The sequence below is a fragment of the Tauraco erythrolophus genome, chromosome 4, assembly GCF_009769465.1.
Source record: "Tauraco erythrolophus isolate bTauEry1 chromosome 4, bTauEry1.pri, whole genome shotgun sequence".
Classification (NCBI taxonomy): Eukaryota; Metazoa; Chordata; class Aves; order Musophagiformes; family Musophagidae; genus Tauraco; species Tauraco erythrolophus.
The window spans coordinates 44,796,624-44,816,542 of record NC_141468.1 but is presented as its reverse complement, the minus strand read 5'-3'; the positions used below and the strand labels follow the sequence as shown (position 1 = coordinate 44,816,542).

The 19,919-nt window shown below is 36.7% G+C and overlaps 1 protein-coding gene across 1 annotated transcript in view; it reads right to left on the bottom strand.

Moving 5' to 3' along the window:
- Positions 1–1,317: 1,317 nt before the first annotated feature.
- Positions 1,318–19,919, bottom strand: part of ZDHHC17 (zDHHC palmitoyltransferase 17) — an 82,058-nt gene continuing 63,456 nt past the window's right edge. The window contains 7 exon segments of the mRNA XM_086610890.1: positions 1,318–3,089; positions 4,959–5,053; positions 7,209–7,366; positions 7,753–7,836; positions 11,699–11,792; positions 12,960–13,022; positions 16,279–16,403. Coding sequence (XP_086467016.1) covers positions 2,951–3,089; positions 4,959–5,053; positions 7,209–7,366; positions 7,753–7,836; positions 11,699–11,792; positions 12,960–13,022; positions 16,279–16,403 — 758 coding nt within the window. The 3' untranslated portion in view covers positions 1,318–2,950.

The following is a 19,919-nucleotide window of genomic DNA, read 5'->3' as shown; positions in this document are numbered from 1 at the left end:
AAGGAGAGCTAATTTATTAAACATTTTACAGATTTTTTTTTTTGTTCACAATGTAATACATCAAGATCTCGACAGTATTAAAATAATACTTGGCACAGTTATAAATAAAGAATATACAAAAAAATCCATAGCTTAAAATGTAGTGATGCTGTTTTACACATTAATTAAAAAAAAAAAAAAATCTGGTGAACAAAGAATACAGAAACCTGCAAAGAAACAGCACATGTTTAGGGCCAAGACAAAATTCCCATTTATTCTACCTATGTCAGATTAAGTTGGTCATATCTACTGTTGGTCTGGATCAGCTTTGTTAAGTTTCAGAAGCAATGCAGTTTTGGTTCAACAAATGAATTGTAAGTTTGATAACTTGACAGAAAAATGCTGCATAGTTGGCTCCCCCCTGCTCAATTTTATGATTTCACATCAAAAGAGTCAGTGTTACTCAAGACAAGTCACATTTTGCACTGGAAACTTCATACAACCCAAATCCATATACGCGAGTTATTTTTCACAACTACCTGCTATTGCTCAAATTCTGCAGGTCTCAACAAAACTCACCAGAGAGCTATGAGCAAGTAAATAGTGTAGAACTCACTACGTACTACCAAAGATCATCTCTTCTTCTGCAAACATTTTTGACATGCGCGTGACATGACACAATTCATGGCAGTTAATGCTACTGGGCAACTAAAACCAAAACTTGTATCACGTACTGAACTGCTCTTCTGGTGCTAGGTGATATTTAATAAAGTGGATCGAAGTTCTTCAAGTCAACCGACCCCCAACAGAAATGTCGGGAAAAAAAACCCGAATAAATACGCAGAATGTTACTGGTGATTAAAATAAACAACACTGTGAAGTCTTCATGTTAGAAAAAAATACGAAGAACTGATGGCAACTGTTTTCACTGAAACAGAACGTGTCTTCATTGGGATTAAAAATTTTGTCTGACAAAAATAGCAAAAGCTTCTTGCCACCCCTACACCCAAACCTCTCCCATTAAAACTGTGTCCAAGACGATGTTGATTTTTCCAGTATTAAACATTCAAGTACTCTAACGCTGCACTTCTGTAAATCCTGATATCTGGTACTTGCAAACTAAATGTGTGTCTTGAGATCAATGAGCAACTACAGAAAAAATGTTTACTTGCAAATACTGAACATCAACTATTTACAGTTTCACTGCTCCTCTTACTAAGGCAAGGGCCGGGAATACCACTAGATTGCTTTATTACCTGTAATCTGCATATTACAGAAAACGCTAATTTTGCCAAGCATCAAACATGCAGTGAATTTGCAGGGCGTAACGCCTATTAACAGCAATATTGAACATCACTAAAAGCTCATTAGGTATCTTCCTACACTTTTTTTTGGTTGAATAAAATGAAAATGAGCAGCTTTAAATACACTAAACACACACTCACAGGGAGAAAACTATTTGATAAATTATTTATATACAGATACACATTCTTTACACTGGTCTCAGACTTCGGCTTTCAGGTCGCCTCCCCAAACTCCCCTCACAGGTTTCTTGAACCACTGGGTTGCTACAGCACTTAGAAGAGACCTAACCTGATTCTCAGTCTCTCTGTAAACAATAGTTAAGGAAGCAGTGAACAATTCACCGTGAGTATATGAAAAAAAAACATAACAAAAATCAGTGCATCACATTCAAGAAAAGCCCCTTTGGAATGCAATTTCGGATCATTCCTTACCTTCCAAACATATCTGTAGCATGAGAACTTAAAAAAAGAAATCAAGGGTGATTTCCACGTGCCAATACACCATCATCTTCTGAATGCTGCATTATGTTTTCTGTGTGCGCGTGCTATTATGGGGATTTTTTTTTTTTAAAGTTTGGTTTCCATTATTTTACATCCAAACAAACAAACAAAAACGTTTCTGACAATTCTGGATTCTTCTTCTGCAGTTGTATTCAATTCAAAACTATCTTGTCTTTTTAGGATTGAGATTTTTGCTTTCACGTCTGTGGCTTCCCCATGCAATTTCTCTTCCAGCCTGTCTCCATTTACACTACACTGTACTGCATGAGGACCAAACCCAATATTGAAACATCACTAGTTTGTAAGTTGCTCACACAATTACTTCAAAGATAATTAATTTTTCCACATTTTTCCTGAACATTATATACTGTAATCTAGTTTTACAGGTGTATCATGCATTTAAGCAGGGCTTTAACTTTGACAGAAGAGAATTCCTTCTTTGCGCAGTTGTTTATTTCAGACTATATAATCTCAGAACAGGGTTATTACAAGTATTTAGTTGTACCACTAACTGGTGGCAAAAACAATCACCAAAAAACATGGGCAACGTATTTTTTTCTCAACATTATCTGACGTGCCCTACTGGTATGACTTAATACGTTACAGGGGATTTTCCACCACATGATGTTTATAACAGTATCGAAAAGCACATTGTTCAATGTACATAATACTACAGAAAATCTGTATTAAAAAAATCACATTACAGGAACTACAACATAGTGATCAGTGAACTCTGCATCATGAAATTTAGTTTTATATTCTAGATTCTTGTTTCAGTGGAATTATTCATATTGGGAAAGAAATTTTTCTGCTCAGCACAACATAACTACTTATGTCAATACTTCAATAATCTCATGCTCCATTGTGAAAGACCTTAAATAAAAAACCCAACAACAAATACTGTGAATATGCTGTCGTGAATAATTCTCATGTTAAGAACTGTTAAAATCCCTTTTTGATCTTCCTCCTCTTCCTTATCAGGTTTGGCAGTTTATTCTGTCCATTTTTACTTTTGTTAATAAAATTCTGATGAAGAGAAGGTACCTTACGATTCATCATCAGCCCTACACATAACATGCTACTCTTCAAGGGATGCGGATTCGAGAGAGAGAGAAAATTTTTCAGGCACCACTCAGATATGATATGCTCACAGGACGAAGGTGGTGCTACACCAGCTGGTAGCCTGATCCCGACGTTTGGTCATACTCTATTGTATACTGCCTTGTCCAGTCCACGATAACAGGCCGAAAAAGACCACAGCATCTGAATTCAAAGAAGTCTATAATGTTCCTTATACATCCATGGCTACAAACAAAACAAAACCACGTGTTAGTAAGCAATATCATAGCTTGTACAAAGTACAACATTTTTTGTCTGCCTACAAATTCCATTCTTCACCCTTTTAAGCTCTTAACTGCAGACAATTTCGGATAAGAATTATCCTAGTCCTTGCTGATGAACAAGTTCTGAAATAAGAAGTAGTCCCCAGACTGATGAATGTTTGATCCTTGGACACAACCAAGACGCTAACTTTCTGCCCCTATCTACCAAAACTGTATGGAGAAATGTAATGTGTCATTGGCAGTGCATCATCAGGTAGTGTAATGTAGTAATTCAGGTCGCTTTCTAAGAGGAAAGTTGCATTGCACAGATGGATGCAAGACAAAACAGTATGAAGTGAATGCCTTCCTAGAATAATTTCCATTTTTATTAGTATCTATTTCTGTCATATATACTGGTTCATCAGCTGCAGGTCTAAGATCAATTAAGTCCCTAGACAACACAAAATTAAGAAAGCATTATCTGAATTAAATGAACCATTCAGCTTATTTCTGCTGTTGAATCAATTAATTGTCAAGTATTTAAGATATCTACATTGAAATTCCAACATGTTGGGATTTTTTTTACTTAATTACACATGGGCTGAATAGATCACAGTTTTCTGGAAGGGAAGCTCCTGTTACGATATATGCAAGAAGAGGACTAAGCAACAAGGAGATAACAACTACTTGATGTCAATGCTTCATCTGACAGGCGATGCCAAGTCAGTTATTTCAGACATCTGGTGTTATTTTCAGGAGTAATTTTTATAATAGCAGTTATTTCAGTGAAAATGGGTTTGTGAATGTAATACTAATTTGAGGATAAAACCAGCAGTTTTCTTCCTATCCTGTACACCACCCTGTGTTCTTCAGGCAAAATAATTATCCGGTTTTGTTACAACTCGAATCTGTAGGATGACTGGAATCATAGAGATGCTTGTCTGCTTCTCACTAAAAGTTTTGTATGGAGAGATATTAAAAAAAGCTCAACTGCAACAATAACTCCTATCTCCGGTTCCCCTGGGTGTCACCTGAAAGAGCAGCAACTCCCACAGGAGACATAGCACATGCAGCAGGATGAGACATGCTTCTGTCTTTTCTCTGCTCCTTTTGTAACATGCCCTCAACCAACCAATATTCCAGCCTCATGCCTTCATTTATTTCCTGCTTTGGCTCCACAAGCTGCTCCATGCTGCCGTGTTCCCATCCCAGTGCTCTATCATTCCAGAGCCCCTCTCAGCTTGCGCTCTCCTCATCACTACAGAAACCGGAATCCCAACCTACCTCTTCCTTACTGATACCCAAAAGCCCATGTCTTACCCATGCAACACTCATTTCAGTTCCTGGGACATCCTGCTTCCTTCCTCACAGAGCTTTGCCCATGCTCTTCCTCCTGAGCAGGAAGTGCTGCCTCTTTTCTCACAGGAAAGAGAGCAAGGGGAGCTACCGCACAGAGCGCATTCAACAGCACATTAAATATCCATCAGGAGAAGTGACTGCCTGGTGTGGAAGCGAAGATCCCGGGCAACATCGACACCATGCAATAAGCAACTACCTCTCTTTTGGGCACCTGATTTACAAAGAGGATATCCATCTCCCCACAAACTCTACAGTAAATATGACCACTGCTGGAAAGCACTATTTTCTGTGTTTATGCATCCCTGTCTAGAGTCACTACAAAACGTTTATCACTTCCTTTAACCGGAAAGAATGTGTTTCTGTAAAAACAGCTGACAGATTCAGCATTCCAAGCAGTGAAAATAAAAGTATTTAGCTATGTTCTATTTCAACAAGCTGCACAATTCAAACGTATGCAAGGCTACACAAATAAGAAATACACTTTAAAACTTACTTGAATGGGCTTTCAATAGATGTGGTTGTAACTTTAAAGTGCTTGTATCTTCTTGCATTCATTCTTTCATTTGTAGTGATACCCAAGCAAGATATCTGAAAGCAGGAAAAAGTGAGCAATTTAGCTCATGTCAAAACATGCAAACAAGCCCTGCATGAGCCAGACTCAAAAAGGAGCACCAAATTTACCATTTTATATTCCTTCTTTTGAAGAAAGAATTTTTGTCTGGAGAAATGATGAGGTCTCTACATAAAACACCATTCAACAGCTGTACCAGATTGTGCAAAATGTTTGACTTCGAAAGCGATCAGAAATAAATCATGATCACTGAATAAACTTTGACGACTTAGTTCATAATAAAGAGACGCCTTTACTATATTGTCAGCTGAAGTGTACTGTAAATAACAGATTCAGGAGTTTCTTTACACAGCATCTGAACCACTTTCTTTCTTCTTGAAATTCTGGTTATAGCTCCAGTAATATATTTTTCCCCATTTATATATTTGTTGGAGTAAGATAATTTTTCTGTTCACAGGACAAAAAGATGACCAGAAAAAAGTGGAGGTTTTTTGTTGTTGCTTGTCTTTTTTCCTTTTTACAGAATCGTTTGGCCCAAAGGCTATAATTTTGTATAACAGTATTCCAATTATGTTAGTCTAAAAGGGTATCTTACCTAAAATTAGAGTTCACCGTAATGTGATGTAATTGGAAACAAATATGTGAGAACTCTCTTAGCAGCCTTACACTACAGGAAGATAAAATCTTGTAATTTCCAGTGAAATATGAAGTCAACTCCGTGGCACGTTACAAAAGCAAGAACATTGAGAAAGTTAAGTTTGGGCTGGCTTTCCTCATTTGGATGTACTTAGTATCTCAACTATTTTCTTCACCTCTGTGAAACCCAGTGAAGGGTCTAGGAACATAAATGGGCTCTAAACGGCTAATTTTTGAAGTAGGAAGTAAAGGTTTTAAATTATTTTTCTAAGATACTAAGTAGTGTTTTGACAATAACCATGGCCAGTCCAATAAGAAGGACAAGCCCAAACATTATGATAGAAAGAAGAAAAAAAAACCAGCAAGAGTAGGGGCTGTGCAGTTGCAAATCAAAAGAAGCAATTTAGTGAATATCAATTCCATCATTATGGCAAACTCCAAAGAGATTTGTCAAGAACAATCCTAAGTTTTCTATGTGTAAATGTCTTCAGAAATTTAGTAATATGACTGTGCATTTGTTATTAATTTTTCCCGGATTATTAAAAAAGTCAAATGCTAGAATTATTTTGCTTAACTACACTAATGGTACAAAATACTGTGATATATATATTTCCAGGTGACATAAATCAAAGACTTATCTGCACACATACTGTATTAACAGGAATCCTCAATGAGGAACTTAACGGATCATGATATAAGTATGACGGAAGGCTCTCCAGAAAGTTACATGCTTATTCTGCTACAGAAGTCCGGTGGGTTAGATTGCTCTGAAAGCCACCCGAAATACATCTAGTTACCTCTGAGCATTTGTCTTGGGCACGAAAAGACCTCTAAAAGTCTGAACGGCTTTTGCTCACACATACAAGATTTTGAAATTGATATATGTTGTAAATGACAAATATTATAGAGAAAGGAGAACAAAACAGATTTCCTTAAACGTTTTACCTATGCCTTAGAGGATGATTTTTATTTCCGGGATCTCTGAAAAGATTAAATCAGTAAGTCTCACGGTTTGTTAATGACAAGTCATACTGAAAGACTTCAAGTCATACTGAAAGCCATTCAGTATGACTTGTCTTTCCTTAAAAAGGGTGAAGAAAAACTTGGGTTTGGTCAGATTACAGTACAGTAATGTGATCACAAACCACACTGAAGCAGTGTTTGCATACCCTTTGAAGTTACCACCCTCCTTCTGCTAATGATATACTGGGTTATCCCAAGTTTGACCCACAGATCTTATCCTCTATTAGTCTTTACTGCCTTTCTCTGGTCTGTTTTGCCTTTTTGTCATCCTAAGAATGGAAAGCAGGAGGGTAGGTATCTTCATCTCTTGCAAAAAAACATAAAAGCACAAGTGAATGAGAAGTGAATGATACCTAATATTCAGAGACAACAGATGCCTGCCTCCTCCAGCATGGCTAAGAGACTGAACACTTGGTCTTTGCATAATGAACATTAAAATTTAAATGACAGAACTATTTGATATTCTTATGTTACCCCAAGACTCCGCATTACAAATGAAGTGTTCTTCCATACCTGGTACATCTGACACATGAGTAACACAGCCACCCACATGAAGTGAAAAACACTGTTTAGAAACATCCAAAACATCCACGGAGAACAGGTGGCAATCTGTGTAATATAGGTCCAAAATCCATCCTTTGCGTAACTTGTCTCACAGTGGAAACCCCAGTCTAGAGAAAAAACAAAGTGTCAAAAACCATACGGAAGATTTACGATACATTTACTGTACGTCAACATAATGCCCACAGTAGAATGTATTAAATAAGAAAATGACAATATGACAAAATAGGTTTACTTGCTCTCTCTTCCTTTCCCAACTCCTTGAATACATGACATAGCGCACATACTTGGCTGTCAGAAAGAAAAAAAATCTAATACAAGAAAAATATCTTGTAACTTCAAATATCCAATATAGTCAATTATTAATATGCAGTTCAATTCCAGAATAAAAATATCCAAAACTCTGATACGGCAGAAATCTGTAAAACTCCATACCAGCAGATAAACAAAGTGTTTATAATCAATTAAAAAAAGACAAAAGATCACATTTACTCACAAGAGATACATCCATAAATCATCCAGCAGATCATAAAAAGCAGGAAGAAAAGATATCCCATAAAATAGCGATGGTTCCCTGCTCCTAAAGTTGCACAAGAACAACAGAGATCAAATTACTACACTTTCAGAAGACAGACAACACTACATCAGGAAGTTTAAGTGCTTGCTTAGATGTACTGCTTATTATAGCCTACAGAGACATTACTCTCCAATATTAAGCCAATATATCTTGAAGACAGTGAAATTAGCTGGTTTACTTATGATGTGCTTTTTTTTGTTTTCTTTTTTTTTTTTTACACTTCTGAGACAGCAAAGCAACATTTATTTTCTTCAATTTCTGTCATATTACAGCTACAATTCACGCAAATGCATTTCATTTGCAACCTCTTTCATGAGCTAATAAAATTATTGACAGGCAACATTTAGAACAATGTTGGTGGCAGTTGTTGCAGAGCCCTGAACAGCCAGGAATTACACATCAATATTTTTAAAATTCCATTAAAAAAAAAAATAATCAGACTGCAGCATTCACTTTCTTAAAAGAAACAAATATGAACAAATATACAACTTTCCTTTATAATAAACTAACTCACAACTTATGTTTAAACCTGTTTGATGAAGCTTGCTAAAAATAAAGTATCTAATAGAACCCGTAAACCAAATACAATTAACTGAACAGAGAAGGCCTAACAGCTTGGCTAAAATAACGAAACAGAGAAAAGCCATTGTGCTTAAGACAGAAATTAAATGCAAGAAAATTCAGTTATTAAAAGACTGATCTATTTTTAACATTAATAGAGTCAAAAAGATGCCTTTTATGTGAGTACATCATAATTCTGAAGTACTCGGCCTGCCTTCTGTTTGTGAAATATGTCCACTGTTGCAACCTTCCAACAGCTCTAGGCTGTAAAGTAAACCCACAGAGATGATAATGGGCTACAAAAGATTTGGCTGTCATCATCTACCAGCACAGCGTTTACTTCTTCATTATGTCAAATGTTTTGCCTGCTAAAACAAGAGCATCCTCTGGAGGCAGAAAATAATCAAGTGCTTTTAGCAAGTGAACTGAAAGACTATATAAATAAGAGATGAGGAAAAAAACCACACATACAACACAAGCTAGACTAAACACAAGACATTTCCTTGCAAAATCAAACCAGTTCCTTCAGACATAAAACATGTTGTAGCATTGCCTTCTATTACCTACGAGCATGTGAGAAACAGTGATGGGAATGTCCCTAAGGTACCATTTTCATTTGCATACTAAGCTTCACAACTGTTAAGTTTCATAAAAGACATTTTTTTAAAAAACGGAAGTTAAACAGTGACCTAGAGGTTCCTCTGAGAGGCACCTGATGAGATGCTTCTTTCAGCAGCATCTTCAATGATACTAAACCAAATTCTGCTTAACAGGAACTCCATCTATATTTGGTAAAATCATACGTGGAGCATTTAAAACTATAAATGAGACAGGTACAATCTTGGTCACAGTTAAAAAGACGACTCTGGAAAAAGAAAGTGGAGATATTGCCTTTCTTCTGTATCTGAAACAAGACTGGGCAAACCACAGCACTGTTCTCTACACTTTCACCCTGGACTGGCAGGAACACAGTCAGTTATCCCTCACAGTTAAAACAATCCCATAAGAATTGCTGCTAATTTCTTTTCGATGGTTGTACTTATATTACGCATATGTAGTAACATGTAATAAAGATAACTGATTTTTTACTGATGGAGCTATATTGCATGATTTAGATGGTTTGCTGACTTTTGTACTTTTAGTCTGTTGGAGTAGAATCTTTTATTGGTGGGGGAAAAGTGATCATTATTCTAAACCATAAAATAATTTCTCATACACACAAGACCTACCTTCTGCTTTCAACAATAATTCAGTACAACATCAGCATAACCCACATGGCATAAGGGTTTAAAATCTGGCTCTAGCTCCTTTCATACTATTACTTGAAAACTAAATTTCTGTTGCTAGTCTGCAGCTTGTGTTTGAGACATACTTGCAAGTTTAATAAAATCTGTTAATTTCATTTTCAAACAACCAATTGTAAGAAACATAATGCCACTTTGATACTCCATTAAAAAGAGAAGTGTAATCATCTTTAGAGATTTGCTCACTGTAATTTTAGTTAAAATTTTGTAGGTATGATGAAAACAATTTGCCCCAATTGTCTATTTATTTATTTTTCAAATAGTGTGCACTTTTCGTCAACCTCTTTAGAGTGGTAAAAATATTCTCTCTCAGCCTCTTCATGTGGCAAGTTTTATCCCAAAAGGTTTTAGACTGTCTGTACACACTCTTGCAATATTTCTCAGTCCCATCTTTAGTAAAATTCTTATCCTTCTAGCACATTCAAAAGAAGACTATATAAAACATTTCCAAATTCCACCTTTCCAGAAAGGCGTGATTCATGTTTCCCTTTATGGCAAACATAACACGAAGGTTGTTTTAAGAATGGATTCTGTTTTGTAATCACATAATCTGAGCGAGACAGAAAAGCCATATAAGGTCATCTAGACCATCACTCCCTCCAGTTCAGAGCTGTTCCCATAGTGTGATTTCTCATGCTTTTTTCCCAGCACACTTTCAAGCGTCGCAATGTTTACTTTTACCTCCAGTTATCCCCATCTGTACAATACCACCAGTGGGAGGATTCTGCTCTCCCATCACCGTTGTTTTTTAAAAAGCATTTCCTCCACCTAACTTAATCCCATTATTGATATACTCTCTTAATACACACGAACTAAGGTTTTTTTCCTCCTCCAGCTGTTTTTCATGGTTTTCGAGTTACTGATTAAAATACTGGATTTTTCTGTCCCACTGACAAGTACTACTCAGCCCTCTTGTAAAACAGTCATTAAACACTCTCCAAAACCTTTGCCTTTTTTAAGTAAAAATTTCTTAGTTCTTCATCGTAAAACATCTAAAACACAAATCAAAAGTAACTCAGATAGTAAAATCAGTAGGAAATGTAAAGTAGAAAGCAGTGATATTAGCCCATCTCAATGAGACTTCAGTGATGCTCTATTACAATTCAAACGCCAGCATTAACTATTTTACTCTTGATCATAAGACCAAACTACAGTGACTACCTGTGACTATATATGTTTGGAGGGACTACAAAGAAACATTTATTTGCAGTCATATGTCAAATGAATCCAGGTCCTAATTCCTCCCTATGATTAAATTTAGCTCTGCTTATGTCCTAAAAAAAAACCCCAAACCAAAACCAAAGCAAAAATAGTGCAAGTTGTGCTCATTTCCTAGCTGTGAAGTTTTCAGTGCTCCCTGCATAATAATGACTTTCAAGTAAGTTTCTCAAAAAAATAAAATGGGGAATAGTAGCATTTAGAGACTTTATTCCTCTTCTGTATCTGTTCCTTTCATCATCACTGGGGAGAATAAACGCCTACCCGCAGGGTCAAAAAGAGCAGAATACCTCAATAGGAAGTTATTCTGTATCTAACTGCTACGATCATTACATTTTTGAATATGTATACTGTCCCATTAAATTAGAAAGTTATCAGCAAAGATGAACATTTTTATCTTACATAATGGATAACAGTCAGTGGTGGAATCAGTACATACCTTTTCTGTAAATAGCAAAGCACTTGCATCTTTGAATTACTACAGCTTATGTTAAACATACAGGTAGGAAACAGAATTAGACACAAAACAATTTTAAGGATGGGTATATCACAGACAACACAAATAAGAATAATGTAGACAATCAAATGTAGAAAAAAATTAAGCTCAGTATGAAAACGCTTTTCATTCTATTAAAAGTCCTCAACAGTTCTTCTCAGACTTTGGCAGAAGCCAGGTCACTTTCATCACAAAACAAGAACAGACAAAGCCCTGCACAACATGCAGTTGATTTCAGAAGATTTTTATCCATTATGACAACACCATATTTTAGCAAATTACTCACCTACACAGTTACCCACCCACGGGCAGTGATGATCAAACTTTGCTATACATCGATTGCATACACCACAGTGTTTGGACCTCACTGGCTTCCGTATCTGTAATGGTTATTAACATTTGTTTAGACTAGCAAAAAAACGAGAAAAACTTTTCAATTTAAATGCAATTTGATTTTCCTATTGTTAACCTCTTAGAGAAATTCAAACTTGATGCTATTTTTAAAGCAATCTTAGCTACTAAGTTTAATCTGTATACTATTTAACAACAAACATCTATGTATTTAGATTCTAGGAATTTTTTTTGTTTCATATAAAGTTCTCCCATCCCCTCCAGCTATTGAGCTTTGTATAGCAACCAGTTTTATTTCAGCTATTTAACAATGAAAGTACAGAATGAGTTTGAGTTCCATGATTCCGTCCGTATCATTCATAACTGAGCTCTAGTGTAAAGTGTTCCAGCTTATTTTCTAAAGACAGAAATATGAGTCAACAAATGGAACTCAGTGGAACTTAGAAAGCTGAACTGCTCCCAACAATTTTTTTCCAGTGGTTATGTTTTGAAAGAAATATAAAATGGCAGTAAAAGAACAGATATTAAGTGTTTTGAGATATATTTGTATACACACACACATCATTTTTAAGGTGGTGTAACTGTACATCATTGTCAAGATTCAATTTTGGGAGCAGTAACCATTAATTTTCTACACAGGTCAAAGCATTACAGTGTAACACTGATAACCTTGATAATTTTATATTAATTAGTTATCTTTCTAAAAAAGAAATGCATTACATTTACTACAGTTACTTTTTTCTCTTTGAGCAGTTTTTTCCTCTTAAATCTTCTGCGGCAAAACAAAGTATTAACTAGTCCAAGAAAAGTATTTGGTCACAATTCGGCAAGCTTTACAAAACTAACTTGTTTTTTTCCCCTCCCAATTACTGTCAAATCGAGCAATACACCTGGTGTTTGTTTTTTTTTTTAAATTACTAGAAATACCACATAATTTTACAGTGAGTTACAGAGGGAGTGGAATGTCACCTGTGATTTTCATATCTTGTTAGGTATACAACTAACCATCTTATTGTTGCAGTTTTTTTTGTGTATAGTTTGAAAACACTACTTAAATTAAAAATTGCAAATAAATCCTATCCTTGAAATTGCATTATTAAGGCCAAAAATGTGTTCAGTATATGAATATCTATTTTGGCCAAGTATTTAAATAAAAAAAAGAATTCATTGCTGCAATTGATTAAAAAAGACATTACCAAGCAGGTACTGCAGAATATACTGAGGTCCAAGCTTCCTGTCTCTGCAAGTTCTACTATTGTCTGCAGGACAAAAAAAGAAAGAAGAAAAAGAAATTAAAACTTAGCATATAAACTAATGCTGACAATCATTGTAATAGCTGCTTCTCAGAAACAGGCTTGTGAACTCTGTTCAGGTACTTTTGACACACAGGAACAACTCTAAGTTCAGCTGAAACTGATTCTAAACCTACTTTGTTAAACCAATATGCACATTTACTTCTACATTAATTCTAGCTTATACATATTTGAAGTCTATCTAGGTTTAATTAGAGAAAAAGCAAGCTTATATTAATCTTGATACATCCTCACAGTGATCAGCATCAGTTTGACTAACCTGTTATTAAACCTATCAAAATTAATGCAGCTGAATTTCCAAACAGGAACACAAGCCAAACTAGCTGGCAGGATCAGCCAGTCTAAACAGACTTTCTTTCCAGAAGTACCCCATCAAAACCTTTAAATCTATATTCATCTCTTGTTGAAGCTTCAAGAAAAAAAAGAAACAACGCAAACCAAACCTCCTCTTACAGATAAATGGGTCTCACGGGTCAAGTGATACACAGACGTAGGTACCAGTTCACACTGAATGACAGCTTTTTTTATTTTCTACACTCCTGCAGTATCCACTTCATTGTTGGAATAGAAGGAACCTATTACTCCATGAAAAAGTTTTAAATTTAATTTAAATTTAAAACAAGTTTTAAAACTCAGGAGCTGAAATCTGTGCCACACAAGACTTAAATAGCATTTGCAATGTATGGAAAATACCTTGAAAAAAATCTTTTGCCAGAATAGCCTTCCTTGAATGAGAAGGAATTTGCTCACTGTAAATAGCCTAATGCAAATAGATTAATCTCGTGCTCCCTTTAAACCATGTACATCTTGTGCATCAATGTGGTTTCTAACTGCAGAAGCAATAAAAAGTGCTTACAAATTTTCTCATCATGGTAATATAAACATGAATTCCTCAATTAGATAATGACCAGTAAGACGTTTTCTTCCAAAATACTACACCTAACTGGTCAGAAAAAAATTATGGAAATTTTTCCTCAAAGTAACCAGTAAAAACTACAGTCAACAGTCCAGGGGTAAATCAGTGTCATAATGCCTTCCCTGCTGATCTCAGGGGAGGAACGATCTTTACAGTTTTCTAACACTTCTTGACTAAGCTCTAAAAGTTGGGTGACTTTTTCTCCTTCCTTCTTGTATTTCCATATGCTATTGGCCCAGTACTTGTCTCCATCGCTGCAATCCTTCAGACCTCCTCTCCAACCAATCCCTGCCATTCATAAGCCCTTCTGCATTCCTCTTGCATCTTGCCAACTTGAGTACTCTGCATTCTGTTCTCATCCCCCTCTACCACCCCTCACTACTCTAACAATCCCCACTATTGGACTTGAAATTAAAAGGTCTCCCTCCTAAGAGTAACTTTTGTAAAAAAAAACCAGAAAGCAAGAAACCCAATGAGATGTATCTCCTGTGGTTTCAATGCTGCTCCTGTAGCTTTTGATACCTTGGACAATTTCATACAATACATTTTGGACAATTTCATAAATAGTTCTTCTGATTTCAGTGGGAACATACTCTACGCTACTGACTAACAAAAGGATGCAGAAAGAAATGTACATGGTGTAATGCTCGACACATGTTCCATATTGTCCACAAGCAAGATCCCAAAGCTCAGGAGAAGACAAGTGAACAAGAGCAGACAAACCACTTGAAAATGTAACTCTCCTTAGAGTTTACAGCATGGAAAGAATCAGGAGTATTCAAAGTTAGACACACATTTTTGTGCTTTGTAAACCTCGGGTCTATTTTCTGTGCATTTGAACTATTCATATTTGATTGTTAAAAACTTGGGGGGTTTTATTTATTATTTATTTACTTATTTTAAAAGTTATTTGGGTAATTTTGTAACAAAGAAGAAAGGACATGACATATCAGAAAAATAAACATTTGAAATTGTTGCTTACTACACATTTCCAAACATACTTAACTTTGTCATTCATATGGTATTAAAAGAATTTTTTGGTTGCTTATTCCAAACTTAAAGGCTAACTCAACATAAAACATTTGGAGACAAACTACAAAGACACACCACAAAAAGGTAAGACACGCACTCTACAGTGGTTTATACACCTGATAAAAGATTGTTTTACAATTTGGTTAGCTGCAATCTAAGACATCCAAAACATTTGCAGTCGTATGCATCTGACTGAAGAAGTTGCACTTCACAATTCCTATCCAGTTCAGCAAGGCTTTTGTAACTATACTTAAGTACTTAAGCAAGTAAACAAATTAATTGTACATTTGAGCAATTTGTTGAATCTGAACTAAAGTGCAGTTGCTGACTCTTCTATTTAATTTAGTCCAGTTGAAGGAAGAGAATTTAGTCTGGACTTTGCTTTGGCAAATTTGCAATAACAGAAAAGGAATTTGCAAAAGCAAATCTGCACATTGACTATCAACTCAGTAATTATTGGAGAAAACAAAAGCCACTTAAGCTATCACAACCATCTTTTAAAGGCTATTGTATGTTTATCACTACATAAGGCCATAATTCCAAGTGTCTGATGTCAATCCACGCAAGTGTTTTCACAAATGAGCATCAAGTAGAAGCACATAATGCACTTTTGGTGGGATGTGAGCTTCCAGGAAATTTGTCCAAAATGAAAAACACAAAACGTTTCTGGTGCTTGTAGGATTTTGCAATATTCAATGCTGAGTTTGGCTGCTGAGGACAATGTAGTTCAACACAAAAAAATTTAGAAATGCTAACAATAGCGTTAGAAAGATGTCATTAGATCATCCATATTTTCTCTAATATTTAAATCAAAAGAAAAAACAAACATCCCAGATGACTGCCTGGTTATCCTCAGTCTAATACTTTTAGACACGAAGTTAAGGAAAATCAGAGGTGTTTTAAAGTCTGGAAGTCTTTTTTTAGAATCCAATCGACTAACACTTATTCCATAATGGGTCATTTGTTTCAGTAAGACAAAACTCTGAAACTTCACATTTTCATTTTCACCCAACTGCTTTTTAAACTTTTTTATCTTTAAAATCTAAGTTGTGAATTTGTTCAGAATGACAGTTAAGCAGTTGAACATATATTCCAAGCATAAAAAAAGAAAGCTGGATGACAGAAAAACGTCAACATTTTAGACCTTTTGTTATACAGCAATTTATTGACATTTCACGTTCTGAACAGCAAAGTACTCTGACCAACTGATGGCAGGCTGCTCAAGATCAAGTTTCACGTATCTCATGCCTTTACCTTTTTCTTTTGTTCTTCCGTGGCTTTGATGATTCCTGGATCAGATTTCCAGGATTTTCCAAAATTGTAGAAAAGTGCAACGCTATTAGCGAGGAATGGAAGATGTATAAAGAAAAAATTGAGATGTGTTTGAAGTCAAGGAATCTAAAGTTTAAAATCAAATTTCCTCTTGAAAATATCCACTGATAATTCTGAAATAAAACTTAAATAAACTTCATTTTTTATGAATGTCCTTGAGTCACTGTCTTCTGATTTCACAAACTTCAGCACTGCTTTAAGAACTAGTTTGGTACTTAGTATTTTCTATTGCTCAAACTTAAAAACTTACTTTTTAAAATGCTGATCTCCACGAGGCATTTCTAAAGCACTTACCCTTCTAAAGAATGAAAAATGGTAGTTCAGTTTTTGTAATTATTTTCCATTTAAATAAATTAAATTCCATTAAATTTATCTTCAAAGTATTTCCTGTTTTCACAACAAACATTTTAGAGCTCTATTTATAAGATAGTTATTTGACTGCCTATGGCTTCGGTGGCTTGAAATTCCCGTTAGGATCACAGAAAGGACTGTTTCTTGCCATAGAAGGAATTGTGCTGCAATGAGTGCTGCTGCATGGCAATCACGTCTCAACACCACGTATCTCCAAGAAAGGTACTGCCTCAAACCTGGTCTTATTATAAGGCGATACCCATATTTTACATCAATGAAAGTTATTTTTAAGATACTAATGCATCTAACACTTACAAAAACACAGGATTTAGTATTCTCTGGAAGTGTTTATAAAACCAATTACCATATAAAGACAGAAAAGAACCATTAGTTTTAAAATACATTTCCTGTGTCGAATGACTTGCCATATAACATGCCTAGTCTTGCAACACTTGACATTTCTTCACAGAGCTAAAACATTTCTTCGCAATGATGTCAAAAAACCAAATACTTCAGACATGCCTCTTTCACAAAAGGTGGAAAATTATTTACTCTGATAAACCTACAAAAAACCTGACCAACCTGACTAAAGATACCTGCCAGCTGTCAGTCACAATTGTCAGGAGATGCCACATTTGACAAAGCTGTGGTGGCAGAAGCATCTATAGCATTATCGAGGCAAAACCGACACTTATTACTCAGGCACAAATCCCTGCGCACCCAAATTACACTATATTCTGAGTAATTTAGATGAGCATTTCTCTCTACTTTGGTAGTCATTAGAACTACTGCAATTAAAGTTTGTCCAAACTCCAACACAAAAACGAAATCTATAGAGGGTGGAAGCAAGGACAGGTAGCCCAGGAGGAATACAGAGAAGTTGTCTGAGCAACCAGGGATCAGGTTAGGAAAGCTAAAGCCCTTACAGAATCCAATCTGGCCAAGGACATCAAGGGCAACAAGAAAAGCTTCTATAGGTATGCCAATTATGAAAGGAGCACTAGGGAAAACGTGAGCCCTCTCCAAAAGGAAACCAGAAACCTGGTTACCTGAGATATGGAGAAGGCTGAGGTACTCAACGACTTTTCTGACTCAGTCTTCACTAGCGAGAGCTCTAGTCACACTGCTCAAGTTGCAGAAGGCAAACGCAGGGACTGGGAGAATGAAGAACTGCCCATTGTAAGAGATGATCAGGTTCAAGATCATCTAAGGAACCCGAAGGTGCCCAAGTCCATGGGACCTGATGAGATGCATCTGTGGGTCCCAAGGGAACTGGCAGATGAAGTTGCCAAGCCACTATCCAGTGAAGCTCCCACCACTGGAAAAAGGGAAACACAGCACCCATTTTTAAAAAGGGGAAAAAAGAAAGCTCAGGCCAGTCAGTCTCACCTCTGTGCCCGGCAAGATCATCAAACAGATCCTCCTGGCAACTATGCTAAGGCACATAGAAAATAAGGAGGTGGCTGGTGACAGCCAACATGGCTTCACTAAGGCCAAATCATGCCTGACAAATCTTTTGGCCTTCTACAATGGGGTTAGTCTTGATGGATATGGGAAGAACAACTGACATCACCCACCTGGACTTGCGCAAAGCATTTGACACTGTCCCACACAACATCCTTGTCTCTAAATTGGAGAGACATGGATTAGACGGACAGACCATCAGTGGATAAGGAACTGGCTGGATGGTCGTACTCAAAGTCATGGTCAATGGCTCAATGTCCAAGTGGAGACCAGTAATGAGTGGCACTCCTCAGGGGTCAGTACTGGGCCAGTGCTATTTAACATCTTTGTTGGTGACATGGACAGTGGGATCAAGTGCACCCTCAGCAAGTTTGCTGACGACACCAAGACACCAAGATGTATGGTGTGGTCGACATGCTGAAATGAAGGGATACCATCCAGAGGGATCTTGACAGACTTGAGAGGTGGGTCTGTGAGAACCTCATGAAGTTCAACAAGGCCAAGTGCAAGGTCCTGCACATGGCTCAGGGCAATCCCAAGCACAAGTACAGGCTGGGTGGAGAATGGATTGAGACCAGCACGGAGGAGGACTTGGGAGCACCAGTCGATGAGTAGTTCAACACAAGACAGCAACATGCACTTATAGCCCAGAAAGCCAACCGTATCCTGGGCTGCATCCAAAGAAGTGTGGCCAGCAGGTCGAGGGAGGTGATTCTGCCCCTCGACTCTGCTCTCGTGAGACCCCACCTGGAATACTGCATTCAGCTCAGGAATCCCCAACACAAGAAGGACATGGAACTGCCGCAGCAGGTCCAGAGGAGGGCCACAAAGATGATCAGAGGGCTGGAACACCTCTCCTATGAAGACAGGCTGAGAGAGTTGGGATTGTTCAGCCTGGAGAAGAGAAGGCTCTGGGAAGACCGTCTGGCAGCCTTCCAGTACTTAAAGGGGGCCTACAAGAAAGTTGGAGAGGGACTTTTTACAAGGGCGTGTAGTGACAGGACAAGGGGTAGGTAATGGTTTTAAACTGAAAGAAGGTAGACTTAGATTACATATTAGGAAGAAATTCTTCCCTCTGAGGGTGGTGAGGCACTGGAACAGGTTGCCCAGAGGAGTTGTGGATGCCCCATCCCTGGAAGTGTTCAAGGCCAGACTGGATGAGGCTTTGAGCAACCTGGTCTAGTGGAAGGCATCTCTCCCCACGGCAGGGGGGCTGGAACTAGATGATCTTTAAGGTCCCTTACAACTCAAACCATTCTATGATTCTATGACACTGATATATTCCACTACATATCAACAAGTATGTTCTATTCTGTTTGACTATATTCTTGGAAAAAGTGTTTACTGAAGATATTAAGCATTATTAAGAAAAAAATTACATAAACCATTGATAAACAAATCTACATAGTACAGATACAAGCAATTATTAAATGAAAACAGAATTTCTATAGAATAACAGCAACCATCTGAAATCGTTCAACACTGCTCTTGTGATGGGAAAGAAGCCTGAAGTATGAATAAATACAAGTAAGGCCTCCTTTTCACTTCTGAAAGTCTAATAAAGTGTCATTGTTCACGTGAAGTGTATCCCGAATAACTTTCGTTTTCCTCCTGTTGGGGGAGGAATTGGCTGTGAATTTCTAATAAAAAATACTGGCAAGTTAAGTTAAAATTTTAATCATGCACCTTATATAGAAGAATGTTAAAGTATTAACTCACTAAAGCCTAGTTAATCTTTCCTCTAACAA